The sequence below is a fragment of the Orcinus orca genome, chromosome 8, assembly GCF_937001465.1.
Source record: "Orcinus orca chromosome 8, mOrcOrc1.1, whole genome shotgun sequence".
NCBI classification, from domain to species: domain Eukaryota; kingdom Metazoa; phylum Chordata; class Mammalia; order Artiodactyla; family Delphinidae; genus Orcinus; species Orcinus orca.
Window position 1 is genome coordinate 104,946,360 of NC_064566.1, and position 19,834 is coordinate 104,966,193.

General features: G+C 49.8%; 1 protein-coding gene across 7 annotated transcripts in view; it reads left to right on the forward strand.

Annotated features, from left to right (window-relative positions):
* The window catches only part of APLP2 (amyloid beta precursor like protein 2), a 72,719-nt gene extending 53,419 nt beyond the window's left edge, over positions 1-19,300 (forward strand). For 3 of the 7 annotated variants that reach the window (XM_033406989.2, XM_049713599.1, XM_012536984.3), the window contains 11 exons: positions 2,554-2,684; positions 3,546-3,620; positions 4,949-5,107; positions 5,803-5,931; positions 9,105-9,204; positions 10,682-10,834; positions 12,674-12,709; positions 15,458-15,543; positions 16,279-16,353; positions 16,676-16,831; positions 17,855-19,300. In XM_033406989.2, coding sequence (XP_033262880.1) covers positions 2,554-2,684; positions 3,546-3,620; positions 4,949-5,107; positions 5,803-5,931; positions 9,105-9,204; positions 10,682-10,834; positions 12,674-12,709; positions 15,458-15,543; positions 16,279-16,353; positions 16,676-16,831; positions 17,855-17,956 — 1,202 coding nt within the window. In that variant the 3' untranslated portion in view covers positions 17,957-19,300. The remainder of the gene's footprint in view (positions 1-2,553; positions 2,685-3,545; positions 3,621-4,948; positions 5,108-5,802; positions 5,932-9,104; positions 9,205-10,681; positions 10,835-12,673; positions 12,710-15,457; positions 15,544-16,278; positions 16,354-16,675; positions 16,832-17,854) is intronic. The other 4 variants (XM_033406990.2, XM_012536985.3, XM_033406987.2 and 1 more) reach the window with 3 other exon arrangements.
* Positions 19,301-19,834: the final 534 nt, after the last annotated feature.

Sequence of the window (19,834 nt, forward strand, 5' to 3'; positions counted from 1 at the left end):
CGGCCCTGTGCCGACCCCCCATGATGCACACTAGCTAAGGGGGTCACCCGCTCTCCAAAGAAGTGACAATAAGGACACTTGAGGGAGCCGAGAACATTGGAACATCTTGCTGTATGCACTCCAGGGAGCGTGCTCTGCAGCCAATGGTGGTGACTCCGTTTCCCCAGTGTTCTGGCAGCGCTGGATCAGGCCTAGCTTTAGGAGTTTTAGTTTATGCATTCTTTGGTCACAACGAAATTCAGCGTTCAGTTGAGTCAGGTTTACTTCGCTGTCGGTAGGTTGCCTTTCTTCATAGTTCCCCCTTTTCCTGTTTAAGACCCTCTTTCTCGTCTGGAGCACTTCTGACCCGTGTGTAGGAAAACCCTCTGGCTAGGCAGACCCTTCTTCATTCTGATTCTAGAGTAATGAGCTGTGCTGCCATTCCTGGTATTTGCCCTAAAGATTTGTGGCTGTAGCTTCTGACGGTTTTTTGTTCATATGCCATCTTGTTCCCTCTTTCCTTCCCCAACCAAAAGATTATTTAAATCTTAATATGATATGATTTACTTTTAGTGCTTCCACTCCAGCTGCTGCTTGGTGAACTTTTTATTTGAAATGATTGAAAAGATGAGAAGACAAATGAGCCCTTAGGGAACGTTGGTGGCAGAAAGTTTTTTATTTAGGAAAGATGGAGACAGAAATTATTGTGATACTTCCTGCTTTGTAAAACTTCTTAAACTAAGGGGCAACAAAACGCTGTTTGGGGTCAAAGCCTGAGGAATCTGGGTCGTTAAAGGTCTCGCTGAATGTCGAGGTGCAGTCTTTACCCAGAGGATCAGGTGACGGTGTCGTAAGACACTGGGGACTGGCAGATGGCTGGAGCATGAACAGTTGCGAAGCCTGCAAGGTCGTGCTTCCCGACAGGCCATGTGCTTGGGGCCCGGCTGGAGGGCTTCGGAGCCTAGAAGCATCACTGCTCCTGTGGGCAAGTTTGCTTCCCTCCTTGAAGGGGACTGAGGCCTGCGCACTTCCGGCTTCCTGAGCTGGTCGCTTGCACACGGACAGAGGGATGTGGTTCTAGGTTCGAGCCCATCCCATCGTGTCTTCAGAACCAAACCTCCAGACCTGCTGCCCCTTTGCCCTCTCTTTCCGCGTGGGGCGGGGGTGGGGTGGGGCAGAGGCAGCTTGCGCCTGCCTGTATTACCTTCATCCGGCCCGGGGATATGAACCAAAGGCTCTGTCTCCAACACGTAAGCCTTTAAGCTGCGGACACGCGCCGCCAATGGCGACGTGTTTGTTGGCACCAGTGGACTTCAGTGCTTCGAAATTCTCCTGGCTGAGCTTTTGAGTATTGTGGGGAATGTGGTTTCTGAAGCTGGCTGGGTATGTTCTGATTTAGTTAGAGTCTGGAAATTGGCTGTTGAGATCCTGTTTAAATTAACGTAGGAGGCAGATGTTCCTGACAAGACTTAAGCCATAGCTTCTAGGGTTAAAACGCAGTAAAAGAGGGTGAATGAAGACACCCCGACTTAAGGACTGCGGAGTGGCTGACTTACTTGTGGTCACACTCATCGGTTACACAGCTGGTCTCATGTTAAAATTACGCAGTTCTGGAAACTGGGAGAATTTGTTTTTGAATTAAAATCCGTTGAACTTGGCCTTTGCTCTCCAAGTGGCTCTCAAGTGTGTCCCGATGGAGCAAGTTGTGTAAGCAGGTTGCCTGACATTCCTCCTTGGCCTGGGAAATCCCCAGTGAGTTGGGGTAATGAGAGTTTCCACAGATATTTCTTAAGAGGTAGACCTGTCATCTCAACCCTTCCTGGGTTAGGATAAGCTCCTTTGTGCAGATGCACGTCTGCCTGGGGCTGGTAGGAACTCAGGAACTTAGGCTAGTGCGGAGTGTTTGTTCTAATGGGTTTGTTCCCTGGGTGGTGGCCTGGTGGGGCCAGTGAGTGCCATGGATAGAAAAGCCCAAAGCATCTTCACACTCGTGGTAAGCCCTTGTCCAATACATTGCCCCTGCTGTGGGGCTGGGGCTGAAAGACCTCCAGTGGAACTGAAAACGAAGCAGCTGGAGCTGGAGCATTTGGACTTTCTCTGCCCAGTCTGTGTGCAAAGAACATTCAGTTGAATCAGTTGCCCCAAGTGAGTTGTGACCTAAAAATAGCCAGAGAAAAAGAGGAGACCTGAGCCCTGCAGTGCCTTTGCACGTCTGACTTCAGCCTTGTCTCTGGTCAGATGCTCTCAATAGGGTAGTTCTTGTTTAGGTTTTAAGGTTTCAAGAACTGCGGGAAGGTATAGAAGTGGTTTCCTTTTCTGCCCCTGAAGTCCTAAATAGATGCCTCACTGGTCCTGAAGCACGGGGGGGGAGTGCGGACAGGCCTGGTGGCTGGATACTGGGTAAGGAAGATGGAGTGCAGTCCCAGCAGACGGGTGCACCCTGCCCTTGAGCGCGGTGCTGGCTGGACACGCCGGTCCCGTCTGCAGGCCCAGCCAGGCTTTGCTCCCTGAGCATCGTGCGACTTCAGCGTGGGGCTGGCCCCTGGAGAGAACCCTCTGGTCCCTTTGTTTCAGTTCCCCCAACTCCACTGCCGACCAATGATGTCGACGTGTATTTCGAGACCTCAGCAGATGACAACGAGCACGCGCGCTTCCAGAAGGCCAAGGAGCAGCTGGAAATCCGGCACCGAAACCGGATGGACAGGGTAAACCTCGGGCTCCCTTGTCTTCGTGCTGTCAGGCATCAGCTGACTTGGGGTTCGTGGCTGAAGCAGAGGGACGCCACCTCCCCAGGTTGTTGCGCTAATAATCAAGTTAGGACAGGTGAGGTGTGAGAGTGTAGGCAGGCCTGCCTTCGGGGCGGAGCTAGTCCCCTCCCTCTGTCCATGATAATGGAATTATCCTCTGAGTGCTTATCTGTTCCAGACTCTGTCGGGGAGCGCTTCCTGTAAACATTATGTTCTGCTGCTTTTTCTTTGCCATGAACTAGCTTTTTAAATTTTTTTATTTTGAAGAAGGAAACTTTATATCAATACTGTAAGTAGAAAGCTAGTATCATTTACCATTAGAACAAGGTAACTAGAAAAAGATATTGGATCAAAGCAAACAGTGTTAAAACATTCCAGCTGGATACTGTGGCCTGCATAGTTTCAGGGATGCTTTCTTTTCCTTCAAGGAGTTATAAGTGCCAGAGCAACAGAGCACCAGAGTGCAACTTTCTCCTAGACTTACTTGGAAAGGTTGAAAAACAAAATTGAAAAGGGAATTTTTTGCTAGGTCTGGGAACCACCTAAAATCCCACACATCCCCTGTGGTGGGCTTGTATGCTGGGAAATGCTTGTTACTCTGTTTTAACCACATCAGTTCTGAGAAGTCGGTACGAGAGCTGACGCCCTGCATCTTCTGAGGCAGCAGTTCTGGGACAAACCCTGAGCTCACGAGTTTGTGGGGTGTGATTTCCTTGTGCACTTTTCCACATTACATTCAGGGCTTGGCAGTATTTTTAGAAAATGGGGGAATTGTTTCAGAGATTATTCTGGTTATAGTGGCTTTGACCTTTGCTCCAGGTGAAGAAGGAATGGGAAGAGGCTGAACTTCAAGCCAAGAACCTCCCCAAAGCAGAGAGGCAGACTCTCATTCAGGTGAGACGTGTCCTCCAGAGAGGGGCTCCCAGGCTGACCCTTTGGAGTATGGTCGGAGCCGGAGTCCCCACAAGTTAGAGTTTGACACCCCCTTTTGGTTGAGCGCTTATGTTACGAGGAAATTTTCACTGGCCTGCTTTGTTTTTCACCTACCAACTGGCGTTCTCTAGAATTGCTCACCTACGGTGGAGGGAAACCGAAGCTCGGAGCAGAGCACACCTCACTCATGCCTGGAAGTGACCTTAGCTCGGCTGTGTTTACTCTGCTTTCCCGGCAAAAGTCCTCGGGCATCTTCCTTCGTAGGCTGTGCCTTGTTTTCCGGCAGTACTGCAGTACCGAATGCTTTTTTTTTTGCAGACTTATTGAAAAGTCAAAAGGCAGAAAATAAATCTATCAGTTTATCTTAACTTTGGATTTAAGAATGTAATCAGACTCACAGCAGCTGCCTCCCTTTGACTAGAGGAGGTTGTTGACAGGAATTTACAGGATTGATTTGGGATTCATAGAACTAGTTACATCTTAAGTCAGCTTGTGTTTATGTTTAGCTGAAGCCTCTCTTCTCATGATGTTGCTATTTTATCGGCTCACCTTTGCTTTTTTATCAGTAACCTAGAAAATCCGCGAATGTTAATTTCCACACAGCCAGTGCACCCCATGCAGGGAGTTTTAGCCCGGCAGCCTTCAACCTGCCTGCAGACCTGGCCAGGCACCCCGCAGGGAGCTCGCCCTTCAGGACTTGGTGTGAATGGCTCGGCCTCACCTGCCACAGGACAGGACTGTGGTCTGGGGGCGCCTTGCTGCAGTGTGGGAAGGACGGCCTTCCTTTCCTCGCGGTGCACACGGAGAGGCCAGGCCTGGGCTTGCGTGCTAGGGATTTCAGTTAGGGAGGCGCTGAGGGTCCCGTCCCATGCCCAGACATACATGCTGGCGTTAGATGGGGAAGTACAGTCGGCCCTTGAACCAGAGGGGTTTGAATCGCGTGGGTCCCCCTACACGTGGATTGTTCTCAACGGTAAAGGCCACAGCACCGCACACGGGCGGTTCGCTGAATCCGTGGGTGCGGAACCGCGTGTACAGAGGCCCGACTGTAAGTTACACTGGGATCTTGGACCGCGGGGAGGATCGGTGCCCTTAACCCCTGCGATGTTCAAGGGTCACCTGTAAGTGTCCAGACGGAAGTCAGAGGAGGTGTTTTACGACCTCACCCTGCTCCACACGACTCCGTGCCGGGGCGCTGGGCGCGGAGAGGCACAGAGTGGGGTCTGACACCGTGAGTGTAGATGCCCACAGGTGCGTTGACTCGATGTGGTTCCTGCTTTATGGTTTAGCACTTCCAAGCCATGGTGAAGGCCCTGGAGAAGGAAGCGGCCAGCGAGAAGCAGCAGCTGGTGGAGACGCACCTGGCACGGGTGGAGGCCATGCTCAACGACCGCCGCCGGGTGGCGCTGGAGAACTACCTGGCGGCCCTGCAGTCCGACCCTCCACGGGTGAGAATCGCTGAAGTAGCATGTGTAGAACCGGTGCGAGCTCACATCGCGCTTGAGGGCCCGTGGGCCGCCTGTGGTGTGGACACGGCTTCCGCTGGAAAAGCAGAACATCAGGGTGTTGGTTGGTAGTTCCCCAGTTATTGCATTTTTATAGTAGCCTTACTTTCAAAGAATAAAAACACGTCTTCCATGGAGAAAGGCTTTTGAACCAGTTCTATTCCAAATAAGATGATAAGTTAATTTATATCGCAGCTCTTATCTGCCAGTGGTGTCAAACTTTATCCCGTAGCTCTAACTTGCCTTGTTCTGGGGGACGGAGAGGATCGAAAAGGAGGGTATTTGTAGCCTCCTTAAGCAAGTAAAGTCTTCTGGGTGACACAGGTCACCCTGTGCTTGTAGTTATGGTGGCAGGCGCCGAGCTCAGGAAAGGGGACAGACAGATTGGAGGAAGACGGTGGGCTAGCGATTTTGGAAAATGCTGTCTGTTGAGGAGCCACTATAACTGTGGAACTTAACTTTTGCTACTTAGAAGGGTAGCTTCTTGTTACTTGGTAACTGAAAGCTCTTAAAGGTACAGCTTTCATTCCTGGGCCTCGCTGAGGCTGACTTTCTTACTGAGTTTTTAAAGCTTCATTTTCCTGCCTGTTTTCAGTTCCCTAGTCTCTGGACGTGAAAACCACTGTTCTCTCTTGTAGCCTCATCGCATTCTCCAAGCCTTGCGGCGCTACGTCCGGGCTGAGAACAAAGATCGCCTCCACACCATCCGTCACTACCAGCACGTGCTGGCTGTCGACCCCGAAAAGGCGGCCCAGATGAAGTCCCAGGTACACCAGACAGAGGAGAGACCGCTCTGACCGGTGGTCGGGCAGCACGGATGGTCGTGCTTATTGTTTTTAGTCCTCAGGAAATGATTTTGGATTTCCAAAGACAGTAGGTACAAGAGTTGGTTTTTGCAAAGGTACTATTTAAAAAATATCTTTTCCATACTTTTTAATATTAAGTATGCCCTACTAAACTGTTCTTGAAGGTTTAGGAATGCGTGATTATATTGAAGAGATCATTTTTATATCAGTTTATTTCTAGCTGAGGGTCCCACCAGAATTAATATTTGAAATCTCTTTCTAGGCAAGCACATCTTAAAAATTGGTCTCTTTTGTACAGTATAGTTTTTGTGTTTAGACACTTTACATCCCTGGGTTTTGTCCCCTGCTGCGTCCTACTGGTCTTTGCAGTCATCTATAGAGGTTTGTTTCTGGACCTACTTTTCTAATTTTTGTTTTGACCATGTATTAACTTGAGTTTTACTGTCTTGTATTCATAGAAATGAACTTGCCTCCAAGACCGCTAGCTTCCTTTAAAACAGTCTGCCTATTAGTTTTCCTAGAGGGCCTTGTGATGCCATAACTGATCTTACTCTATTTCCTCCCGTATTTGAAACCCAGCCCTGTGCTGCTTTGTGGGGACGCAGCGTGCACAGGCTGGGAACCTGTCCCCTCCTGCCTCCTGTTGCTCCTGTGGTGTGATTGTAAGGGAACTTCCCAGAAGCCCTGGGGGGCTCCCCTACGGCCCCATCTGCTGCCCAGTTCTGCTCCAGCATCTCACCACACATAGTTGAATCCTGTGTGCCCTTGAGCAGCTTACAGTTGTGTGAAATTAATTATGTTAACTGTGAAGATGGAGAAGAATTGTCCTTAAACATACGGAGCCCACATTAGCAGCTGGGTGTTCAGGGAATGAAAGAACTCAGTGTCCTAAAGAGTGGGAAGGGCATGGGTCTGGGGACCCTCGGGGCCTCTGCTGGGGGCCTGGAGCTAAGGCTCTGTTTGAAGCTGGATGGAGTAGAAGAGAAAGAGGGAAGGCCAGCGGACCTCGGGTAGCTTCCGGGAAGCTCAGCTGGGAAAAGCTTACATCCTGACAGGAGTTAGAATTTTTCAGGTCTACCCGATTTTTTTTTTTTTTTTAAACGTAGGTCTTCCCTGGCGGTCTAGTGATTAAGACTTCACGCTTCCAGTGCAGGAGGCACAGGTTCAATCCTGGTCGAGGAACTGAGATCCCACAGGCCGCATGGCATGGCCAAAAAAAAATTTAATAACGTTAAAATTTAAAAATATAATCTTTTTTCAATTTTTTTTTTGTAGAAAATCTAGACTATTATGTAGTACTTTATAGAAAAACAGCCTGTTTTGTATGGTGAGAATAGAAGGAAAGGTGAGACCTTGATCAGTGTGTTCAGTTAACCTGTGAGCCAGGATCAGGGTACCACCTGAGTGCCCTGGGAGGCGGAGCAGCTTTACTGTGTGATGTTTACTGTCTGCTCGGAGCCCTTGATTCTGGGGCAGCTCGGCCGCTGGATTACACTAGCTTTTGGCCTGTTCCCTGTCCTGTTATGTAAACTCTTGAAAACCCCAAATATGTTGAGCCTCTTAGAACGTGTGCACTCGATTTGAGGTGTGAGTGATGTGCTGCTGCCTCCTGCCCCACACTGCAGCTCCAGGCGGCTCTCCAAAGACCCTGGCGCCCAGCATCCCACCCTGTGGTCTTGTCCTCGTGGGTGTAGGAACCGTCCTCTGCCAGGCTCCTTAATTCCTCTGACATATGGCAGTGTCACCACTGCTGAGACTGGGGAGCTCACCGTTCCGTTTCTACTTGTATTTTTTTCTCCAAAGCACTCACTCTGGTGCTTTCCCATCAATTTACTTGATTGAAAGAACGGCAAGTATAAAATTAAATTGCTTTCATCTTTGCTTTTATAGGTCAGAGAGACATCGATCTACAATAAAAGCATCTTTCCATTTAACTTTTTTTCATTTTGACCCTTCATGTTAATGGCTTCAAGCCCACATAATTAATCCATTGGCTCAGAGCGCCCTCTTTAGGAAGAGCTCAGTGGCTGCAGGTGTAGCCCAGTGGGATTAGCCTTCCTGAGGAGCTTGTGTGATGTACAGCCACGTGCTTCACAGTGTCATTGGGGTGGATGTAGTCCAAATCTCCTTTCATTTCCACCCTGAAAACCTCTCAAATTCAGTGACAAAAAAATATTCTTTAATTAAATTCAGTGACCACTTTAATGACTTTTTTTCTTTTTTTTTTTTGGATGAACAACCTTGGAACTTCTGCATTCAGAAAAGGCAGTGAGCTATGTAAGACAGATGGTAGATATGCCTTCCTTATCACCCCATAAAAATCAGGTTTATTTATACTTCAGTGTGCAGTCTTTTTGTTTTTTTGTTTTTTGTTTTTTGCGGTACGCGGGCCTCTCCCTGCTGTGGCCTCTCCCGTTGCGGAGCACAGGCCCTGGACGCGCAGGCTCAGCGGCCATGGCTCACGGGCCCAGCCGCTCCGCGGCATGTGGGATCCTCCCGGACCGGGGCACGAACCCGCGTCCGCTGCATCGGCAGGCGGACTCTCAACCACTGCACCACCAGGGAAGCCCCAGTGTGCGGTTTTGAAGGAATAGCTAATTTAGTTAAGTAGGAATAAACTAGTTCTGATGCTCACTGTGATAATCATTTCAGGCAACTGCTTCACTAAGCAAAATCCATGAATGGTCTCACCCCTCAAATCTACGTTTTAACCAGTGATTTCATTCCCTTGTTACCTCTTCTTGTCTGACCAGTGGTAAAAATTGACCAACTCATTTCCTCTTTCACTCAGAAGGACCTTACTGAGTGTCTGGCATTGTACAAATTTGGGTTCTTTTTTTATAGTACAGTTAGCAAGTGCTCCTGTGAAAACCAATCAATACTTGGCTAAGGAAATTTTTAAAAATTTTCCCTTAACTTGGAGCGCTCTCTGGACAAATCCTGAGATCACCGAGAGGTAATACACACATTCTTGCACTACGGTGGCCAGTAAACACGGGGAGGATTCATACTGCCCCCCGACCAGCTGCTCTGCTGGACTCTGTAGAGAACATAGGTCTTTGCAGAAGAGTGTGGGTGTCAGGCTGGCCCGGCTATTCTGGTGACAAGGCCTCCCCCCCATCCTGTGCTTGCAGGTGATGACACATCTCCACGTGATTGAAGAAAGAAGGAACCAGAGCCTTTCTCTGCTCTACAAAGTACCTTACGTGGCCCAAGAAATCCAAGAGGAAATTGGTGGGTGCTGACTGTTCGCATCAAGGTCAGGCGGGGTTGTGCTCAGGAGTGATGGCGGTGCCAGATGAGAGAAACAGGACAAGCGAGGCCACGAAGCTGGGCATTAGCGTGCCACGGGCTCAGAAGTCTGGGGCTCACGTGGCAGCGCCAAGCCCTGGCTGGGAGCCACAGAGCCTTGAGTCTCATTGACCTTCGCTCTAGGGTGTGAATTTGCAAGGGACTGAGCGAGTCTCCCGTTACCCTTTCCCCCTTAGTTGCTGGCGTATTTTAAGACATCTGTTTATTTACGTTCTCACTTCTTCTCCCTCTTCTGGTCTTTCTCTTCTTCATTTATCCAACAAACGTTCGTTGTGTGTACTGTGTGGCACAGAGTAAAATGTGCACCAGTAGACAGACCTCCTGGAGCCCACATTTTAGGAGGAGGGAACGGTCAGGAAAACGAGTGTCCGTGGGGATGGGTGCTGTGCCAGAGGTGAAACTGGGGTGGGACGGGGAGGGTGCCTGGTGGTCAGGCTCCCTTGGGGGAAACCTGAGATCCGAATGATAAGGAGGCGCCCTCCACACAGCAACCCCAGGGGGGAAACACTGAGCACAGGAAGCGACCACTGCAGAGCCTGACGTTTGAATAGAGAGATTTTAGCAAAACCAAGGAGTTTGGATTTTATTCTAGGATAATTGAAAGTCCTTCGAGGGTTTTAAACCAGCAGGTGACTAGATCTGGAATATGTTTTTTAAAAATGCGAACTTTAAAAAACAGTTACTGGACTGCTATGTTGAGAGTTGATGAAAATTGGAAACCACCCAGGAAGCAGTTGTAAAAATCCAGGAGAGAGGGGATGGCTGAGTGCACAGAGATGGGAATGGAGGAGATGGAGATATGAGTGGTCCTGAGGATATGTTTCAGAGGAAGGGTGAACAGGATGCGCTGATGGGCTGGACAGGGCAGGGGGTTGAGAGAAAGAAAAGCATTGGCTCTGCGCTTTTCCCCTGTGAGCAGCTGAGTGGGTGGTGAGGCTACGTTTTGCTCAGGTGCTGCATTCTCTTTACCTGTTAAAATAGAAATTGTCCTCAGACATTAAGTAGAGGTGTGCAGTAGGCTACCAGGTGGATGAGCCAGAGGTCGGGGATGCAGGTGCAAGATACAGGTTTGGGAGTCACGATCCGTGGATGGTATTTAAAACTGTGCCGTAGGAGGAAACCACTTACCCAGAGGGAGTTGATCGAGGAGAGGGGGGGGCCCAGGATGCAGCCATGGGGTTCCCAGCGTCGAGGTTCTGCAGTCAGCAGGGTCAGGGAGCACACCCTCAGGAGAGAGGAGGGGGTCGTGCGTGGCCTGTGTTGCGAGCTGGTGAGACGCCCCTTTAGGCAGAGCTCACATCCCACCCTTAATGACACGAATTAGCCCCATGCAGGCTATCCTGTGCCTAGAAACCAGATCCTTCTGAAAAGCTGGCTCCTGCGTGTCTGTCTTTGTCAGATGAGCTGCTTCAAGAACAGCGAGCAGACATGGACCAGTTCACCGCCTCCATCTCAGAGACCCCCGTGGACGTGCGGGTGAGCTCGGAGGAGAGCGACGAGGTCCTGCCGTTCCACCCCCTCCATCCCTTCCCGTCCCTGCCTGAGAACGAAGGTGCGTGTGCGGTAACAGCCCAGCTTGGCAGCGGGGGCCAGGGGGCGGGGAAGAATGCAGTTAGAAAATTGAAGTCAGATCTGGGACGGGCTCGTGCTGGGGAGACTGTGTTCCTGGTGCAGGTCGAGCAGGGGAGGGGCCGGGATTCACCGAGCACCTGCCGCGTGCAGGCACCGAGTGGGGAGCCTTCGGTAACGTCGGGAGGTTTGTGATGTTTCTCCCATTTTATGGACAGTTGGCCTAAAGCCCACTGTTTGTCCTGGTCCCATCAGCTGCCTCCAGTGTGTGAGGCCTTCCACGTGGAAGCCCCTTTGCAGCTTAAATAGCACTTTCGTGTTCTAGGCTGTCATTATCTTTTCCTGACAGTCTCGGGAGGTAGGTGACAGGGGGCTGCAGAGGTGAGCTGACCCACTCGAGTGCGAGGCGGGCTGAGAAGCTGTCCCTCTGCCTCCTCCTGCGCAGGCGTGTGTTCTTCCATGCCCTGCCGGTTCTCGACGTCTGTAGGGATCTCTCAGAGCTGTGGGTCTGGGGACTTCCCTGGTGGCACAGTGGTTAAGAATCTGCCTGCCAGTGCAGGGGACACAGGTTTGAGCCCCGGTCCGGGAAGATCCCACATGCCGCGGAGCAACTAAGCGCCACAACTACTGAACCTGCGCTCTAGAGCCCGCGAGCCACAACTGCTGAGCCCATGCCCTGCAACTACTGAAGCCCGCGCACCTAGAGCCCCTGCTCTGCAACAAGAGAAGCCACCGCAATGAGAAGCCCACGCACCGCAAAGAAGAGTAGCCCCCGCTCGCCGCAACTAGAGAAATCCCGCGCGCAGCAACAAAGACCCAACGCGGCCAAAAATAAATTTTAAAAAAAGCTGTGGATCTGCACGAGAACTAGACAGGCTGCCGAGCCCAGGCCCTGTGGTCAGGGTGTGGAATCAGTTTCTGTTTATTTGCGGGCTGCTGTCGTGGCTGATGGTGGTGTTGATAGAAGTAGCGGCCACCGCTGTAGAGTACGCCAGCCTCAGCTAAGCACTGTGCGTGGACGCTCTCGTTTATACTGTTATCCTCACAGTAACCCTCTGAGGTAGGGACTGGGTGTGTTCCCCATTTGGGGATCCAAGGTTTAAAGAGGTTAAGTGTCTGCCCAGGTCACGTAGCTTGTAGGTAGAGAGTAAGGATTTGAGCCTGAGTTGATGCAGTCCTGAGTCCTAGGCAGATCCCGGTGGTGCTGCTACGGAGGCCCGAGGAAGGGGGCATCCGGCTTGGCCTCCAGACCCTAACACAAGTGCCTTCCTTCCAAACCAGCTCTCTCAGAGGTACCGACTCAGTACAGTTGACCCTCTGATAGTAAAAGAGGATCTGAGGAGGGAGCCAGATACATCACGAGGTGCCCGCTCACTCCCTAAGCCTGCTCTTTCAGACCCCACCCACGGGGCCGCAGGGTGGCCCTACTTCCTCAGCTTGTTGGCATGGGGGCGCGTCTCGCTTGGACATTTGTGAACTGGGACCTTGTCTCCTTCTCAGAAAACCACAACCAGTGCTGACTTGGGTTTTTGTTGTTTTCTAAGAAAAATAACTTGGGGTAAGCTAAATAATTTGGGAATCTCACAGAAGTTCCTCCAAAAGACCCAAGACCGCCTACCTCCTCTCCCTTCCTTGCAGTCATGTGCTGTAGCTCTTACCGCCGTTTGCTTGTGGGGCAGCTCAGGCCCAGTTTGTAAGGAAGAGTATGCTTTTGTTCACGTTATAGAGAAAGTCAAGTCAAAGGTAGGAAGTTTGAAAGAAGGGATTTTTTTCTTAATCTCCTCTTGTGCTGTTTTGTTTTTGTTGCTTTCCTTTCTGCTAGACACTCAGCCGGAAGTGTATCACCCAATGAAAACAGGTTGGTTTTGTCAAAGATGTACCCCCTAAGACCTTCATTCCTTTCACTTGCCCGGAAGTCTCACGCTCCGTTCCATTCCACCATCTGATGCTTTCCGCCTCATGCCTTCAGACATGGCTGTGGGAGGACCAGAGGAGCCTGACTTCCGGCACCCAGAACCCGGTGTCCGTGGGTTTGCTTACCTGGTGGCTGTCCTGAGCTGCCCTTCTGGATGTCCAGAGAGTACAGAGGCATACAGAGTAACCAAAGTAGAGCCTTCATAAATCCTTTTAAGCTGGGTAGACCTTAAAAGTATACCCAGCTTAAACAGGTTGGTTGCAAATTCCTAGGACAAATGAAAACATGCTTATGGTCGGGTGGAGAGCCATTTTATGTTACCTCTTTTTCTCTGCTGCTCCCACATACATCTTTTCCCTTTCTTCTTAGCTGTCCTCTGCCTTTTGTCCATGCCCGAGTGTCTGTTTCCAGCTGTCTCATGTCCCCCGAGATGTAGCGTCCCTCAGAACATAGTAGAAGCTGATGGATGAAACGGGTTGAGACAAGTGAACTCTTGCTGTAACGAGTCTCCACTTTTCAGATGACGTTAGCTGCGTGTGAGCACAGGCTGAAGGCTTGCACACTTGATCTCATTTAACCCACTGAACACACTGGAGGTAGGGTGATTAGCTCTCTTTGCTAGACAAGGCAGTTGGAGCAGCCTCAGGGTTCAGTCATGAGCTTAGGAAGTGGAGGAACCAGAATCTGAACTCAGCTTCCTCTGTCTTCAGAGCCCGTGGTGTTCCTGTTTCACAGACTGCGGTATAGTTGCCGCATTTCCGGGGGCGGGGGAGCGGGGGCCAGTCCATCCTCCAGGGTCATCGTGAACAAGGGCACACGTTCTCGAACTGACCGGGCTGCCTCGTGCCGTGCCCGGCTGAGGGTTTGGCAGTGGTGTGTGTGCTGCTTCTCAGAACACAGGGTTGTGAGCTGCCTACACAAGTCACTCGTGTGCACGTGCTTTGTTTTATTCTCCTTGGATACGCCTCTTCATCACTGTGTGGACGTTCCTCTGGGCGACACATCTTGGATATGTTTAGGTGAAGTTGAATTTTCTAAAAGTTTAACTTGTCCTTATGCTTCAACTGTTATTCGTTGGAATAGTTTAAACATTAACTTTTGGTCTGTTAAATTCCCTTGTTTATTCATTCTATAAAACCAAAGTGCTTTTGGTCGGCGTTAAAGCAGCATGAGGGTTGTACCACCAAGAACAGTGTTAGGAGAGTCTGAGCACGGGTAGTAGGACTTTAAATTCGTTGGCTCAGTGCCACATTACTTTTGAAATAGGATCCTGCCTTATGACCTTTGAAATTCTGAGGTGGAGGAGAGAGAGAGATGGAAAGAGTGCAGAGTTAGAATTTACTCGGCTTGGTCGTGAGCATCCTGCCGAGAGAGAGTCCCTTCCTCAAATAGTGGAAATGCAGTGTTGCTGTTTCATTGGCATTTTGAGACTACAAAAGCCAGCCCTGGTTTAACTCACCCTAGAATCAGGTTGTGAAGCTCTTCTTTAAAATGAAAGCTCTGGAGAAAAGGCTGCCTCGTTTCTGGCTGCATTCTAATGAGTTAAGTGTTAGCTGGCCTGGGGGCGCAGCAGCTGCAGTGCGGTTACTAGCGGCTCTGGGTCCAGCACGAGTCTGGCCGTGAGCCAGAGAGCCTTGCTGCGGCTGGGCCTCTGGCAGCCTGGGACAGCAGTGCTTTGCAAATACTCGTGTCGGCATCTTACTCACTTACGGGTGGTCACCATAGAATGCCGAGTATGCCGCCAGGTTGATCTATTTATAAAAGGTTCAAATCACAGGCGTCTAGGTAGCACTGTATATAATATTATTAACGAGACACTGGTAGGAGAGCTAGAAGTCACATGCTTTGGGGCTAAAAATAGAGAAGATTGCGCCTCACTTTTCCTCTCCCTGGGTTTGTGCTGCGCCTTTGAGCGCTGTCATCAGGAGTGCCGCGCACAGGTGATGCCGGCCCAGGCAATGTCTGACCTTGACAAGAGACTGTTGCCATTCTTGCCCTGTTTATGGAAAGGTACCATCCACCTCCGTGTTAGAATTCCCCCCATGTAGGGAATGCTTCCTTCCTGTTCATTCTGGTCTGATAAGCCCCGGGAGGGTAACATCCTAGTGAGAGACACAGAAGAAAATCAATAATTACAAACAGTGACTCTAAGTACTATAACCTGGGAATGTCTCCCAAAAAGAGCTGCAGCTTGAAGAACAAATAGGAAGGATATAAGGTCAGGGAGGGTATTTCAGGCAGAAAGAATTGCCTGTGGCGTAAAAGATGGTGCTTGAGGCAGGCATGCAGGTTCGCTGCTGGTGTGACAGTTCTTCCACTCAGAGGAAGTGTCAAAGGAGTGAGTTGAGGGGTAGTGGGTGCTTGGTGATATCACAGGGTGGGTCACGAGTTTTTTGATGCTGGAATGCCTTTGGATCCAGCTTCTGTTTATAGTACAAAAAGTATTCTCTCCTGAAGCCTTGCAAAGTGAGCACAACACTCTCTCCTCCTCCATGACACCCATTGGTCCTGCGTCACTCACCCCTGTGGAGCGCAGCGCATCCTCCCAAATGGGAACAAGTAGCATATCGAGAAAGGGGAGGGGGCATCTGGTGAGGGCTCCCTGGCCCTCAGGAGGGAGTTTGCTGCTTCTCTGAGGTTGGCGTGAGGTCAGCCTATCCCAGGAAGCTCAGGTGTGCTCTCTCCACGCAGGATCTGCACTGGGAGAGCAGGAAGGAGGACTGATCGGGGCCGAGGAGAAAGTGATTAACAGTAAGAAGAAAGTGGATGAAAATATGGTGAGCCGTTTCTCCCTGCTCCGTGCCCGTGTTAACTTTGAGAATAATTAGAGTGAGTCGCATTGTTTTAGATGCTTCCCAGATGGACCTCCACGTGTCCGTTTCCATAGGCTAGCAGATGGGCAGGCTCTGACTGCTCCCACAGATGCGCTGTATTGTTCAGAGTCTGGGTGTGAATAAAGAATTATTTTTCAGCAGTAGCTCATCTCTTGCTATACAGTGGAAAATATATTTGCAACTAAAGGTATGAATAAAATATGAGAGGCCATTTCAAATGAGTAGAGATTTAATAACTTGAAAATGGAACAGAGTTGAATTTGGTTCTCACACTGCCTGAGGTTTATACCACCTATTAATTATTCATCTAGCATTTTTATCACTTACATTTCTGGATTATCTTTAACTGAATTGGATATTTAAACGTGGCTGCTTGGTAATCTGTGCTGAAATATCTCCACAAGGGTTACCTAAAGGAAAACGCAGGTGACAACCCTTAAAAGACCAACTGCTGTACAGTAGTTTTGCGCCCACACCTGCTCCTTTGTTCAGGGGTTTGGTGAGCGGACTTAGGTGAATGGCGCAGAGCTGATGGGTGAGTGGGTGTCCATCAGGCGTCTGCTTCCCTCCACCAAATGGTAAATGGAGGGCGCGAGAAGCAGTTACACTTAACACACTAAATTTGCCCCCCCTCCCAGTTGGTGACATTCTCCCCCCACCCCCCTGCCTCCGTTTCAGGTCATTGACGAGACCCTGGACGTGAAGGAAATGATTCTCAACGCCGAGAGAGTTGGAGGCCTCGAGGAGGGGCCGGTATGTGTCCTGCTCCAAAACCTGATGGCAGGTCCCACACCAGCCTCGGCCGTTTTCTCTCCCTCCTGGGAGCACCTTGCGCTATCTTAAGCTATCAAAGGTCCCTCGTCCCCCATTTCCCCTGTGCTTTCGGATAAGAAAGCTCAAGTTCGAATCTCCATGGAGATTGCAAAAGGTGGGGACTCCCCCCACCTGGACGGCGACCTGGACGGCAGGGTCCGGGTGCCCCCTTGGGTTTTTGGAGGCACGACCGGAGGCTCACAGCCTCCCCCGCTGCTTGTCGTCTCTCACACCTTGTCGCACGTCTGCTTCGTTACGTTAGGAATCCGTGGGGCCCCTGCGGGAGGACTTCAGTCTGAGCAGCAGCGCCCTCATCGGTCTGCTGGTCATTGCGGTGGCCATCGCCATGGTCATCGTCATCAGCCTGGTGATGCTGAGGAAGAGGCAGTACGGCACCATCAGCCATGGGATCGTGGAGGTGAGCCATCGGGGGGCTTGCGGAATTCGAGCGTCTCGTCAGGGGCTGCGCGTCAGTTAGACGACTCCCTGGATCATTAGGTCACGTCTCGGAAGTCAGCCTCAGCTGAGTCAAGCTGATCCCGTCACAAGAGCTGCTGCCAACTCTTAACATTAATTTGGGCTTCGACCGTGAATGCGAGGAAAGCACAGGAGCATTTTATGCTGCACAGCGTGAACACTGTTTTCTCAGATTGTTTCCTTAGTGTTTCCTTTTTTTTCAGGTGCGTTATAGATGTTTGAGAATGAAGGACTGCTGATACTGTTTTTCTTTCTTTGTTATGAGTTTGCTTTTTTTTGACGTGTTTTATAAGGAGAAAACCAGGTATATGACAGTTCAGGCAGCAATGGCAATGTAGTGAATTGATTCTTAAAAATATGAAATAGGAATAGCACTCTTCTTTTTCAATGGGGAGAAAAGCAACAGGAAGTTCGGAAAGAGCCAGACAAGGCTGTTTCTCTTCCATCTTCTGCTCATTTGTGATTAGAACTGCTTACTTACCACTTGTTTTTGGTGAGTGGTGGGAATGTCCACAGTGTCTTGATTCTAGAAAACGAATACAATAAAGAATAGAATCTGCTGGGGGGAAATGAATGCACATGCGTGTGTCTTAGTTAACCGGCTTCACCTCCTGCTGCACACTGGCCTAGTTGTGGTGTTCCAGGGCTGGAGGGGACCCGAGGTCATCTGGTCCTTCTCCTTGGCCCTCGCGGAGGCTGCCCCGCAGAGAAGCGGCAGAGCTGAGACTTGTCACTGTGGTGCTGGGAGATTCAGCTCACTGTTTTCTCCAGTGTGGACTCCAGCTTTCAGCAAGCAGCCTAGCCTCTCTGACCCTCTTCTTTTCTCTTTCCTCCTCCTGGGTCCTCACCGCCTGCTCTTGTTTGCTCCACCCCGTGGTCCCCGGAGATCGTACAGCTCAGGTCTGCTGATGCCCTGGGAAGTTCTCTTGGGCTCACGCGATAACCCCCGTCTTTCTTCCTGCAGGTCGACCCAATGCTCACCCCAGAAGAGCGTCACCTGAACAAAATGCAGAATCATGGTTACGAAAACCCAACCTACAAATACCTGGAGCAGATGCAGATTTAAGCAGGTGAAGCACGACACCCGGCTGGAGTGGGGGGGTGAGGCGGGCGGCAGATGTCCAGAGGTTTGGACCTACGACTGACTGACAGCTACTTCCAGAGGATTTCATCTTACACTCGGACCTCCTGGATCATTAAGACTATAAAGTACTACTGTAGAATCACAATTTCCATTCTTTTTAAATGGGTGAAAAAATGTTAATATAACAATATATGATATATAAACCTTAAATGAAGTGAAAAAATTATCTATTACAGATATTTGACTGATGTAGTTTTCTTTTTTAAATTAATCAGGAGTCCCACTTCTATCGTATTGTCTCACACATGCTCTCTGTAGAAATGGAAGATGTTGATTTTCAATGATAGACTGTACGTGCTACATGCAGGCCGTTTGTTCCGGCCGCATTGTGTCAATCAGCTCTTTATGGCTCACTGTCCTGGGTTTTATTTTAAAAAAAGAAGAGGCAGTATTCCTCATTTAAAGCTTTAAATGAGCTTTCAGATAGTTGCTGAGAAACTAACTGAAATAAGGAGCCGTAACTGATCCTTAAAATACATCATGATCCCCCTCTCAAAATTCCTTTGAAGGACCAGTTTCTTGGAAGTCTGGTGTGCCCACCACTGGGTACCTGGGTGTCTCCACACAAGTCCTGTCACCAAGGAGGCGCTCAAAGCAAGCATTTGAGTTCCAGCTTCTTTCAGCGAGCCTCGTGTGTACAGATTAGGGCCACTACTGCGTTCCTTCTGAATCCAGTTCTTCCACAGAAAGTAGCCTGTAGTTTGTACCTGACGTTCTTCCACTGTCCGCCGTTGCGTCACCGTAGCTTCGGACCGCTCGCTTCTCTCCCGAGTAATGTCCAGATGTGCTGTTTTCCTTTTTGGGCATTTCCCACCCCCTCCGAAGGCACTGGTCTCCACCGTCCCCACCGTTCACTGAGAGAAGACAGCAGGAGGAGGTGGCCGGCATCCTGGGGAGGATGCGGGAGGTTTGCTTTTCTCTGGAAGGTGGATGCTCCAGGCTGTACACAGAATGATCTGTAGACCCCATGGAAAGCTTTGAAGATTTTGTTTCCTTCACATGAGTCTTTGTGATGCTTGTATAGTTGATGTTGACGCTCACAGCTGCTTCTTTTCCCTTTTTTTTTTTTAATTCTAAAGGTTCTGGTAACCTGAGGTGTATGTTTTTTCTATTTCCCTGTGACTGTTTTTTTTTTCTTCTTCCTCCCCTTTACCCCATCCGTGTCTCTTCCCACTATGCACAGATAAACTTCACCTACAAACTCCTTAATCTGCTCTGTGGAGAATGTGCAGAGTTTAAACACATCAATAAATACTTTAACTCCCACCAGGACTCCTTGATTTATTGGCCTGGCATTACTCGCGGTGATGGCTTTAACCCCTCTGCCCTGGACAGCGGTGCTTCCTTCCCTGGAGGGTCTCTCGCTGCACGGCAGAGGCAGGCGTTGCTACAGGAAGCTGGACTCCTGGGCTTGAATTCCATTTTTCATTTAAAAAATAAGAGGGAAAGTGCTTCAGCCTCAAAGCTGGTGGTTTTTATTGATCTCAGAGAACTGGTCTTTCGTTATTTCTTTAATGATTTCCTCCACTGTGTTTTCTGTTTTCTAAAATTTTAATTGGCTAAACCTCGGACCTCCCTGATGGCTCCTTTTTCTTTAGTTTTAGTCTATAATTTAGGTGATTGCTCTCCTTACCTTCAGCCTTTCTAGTGGATTTTGTAATTATATTTTTAAATTCCATAAGAGCTGCTTGCTTTATCTTTCTCTTCTTCTTCTTTTTTTTTTTTTTTGTCTCTACCAAATGGCATGCGGGATCTTAGTTCCCTGACCGGGGGTCGAACCTGTTCCCTCCCTGCAGTGGA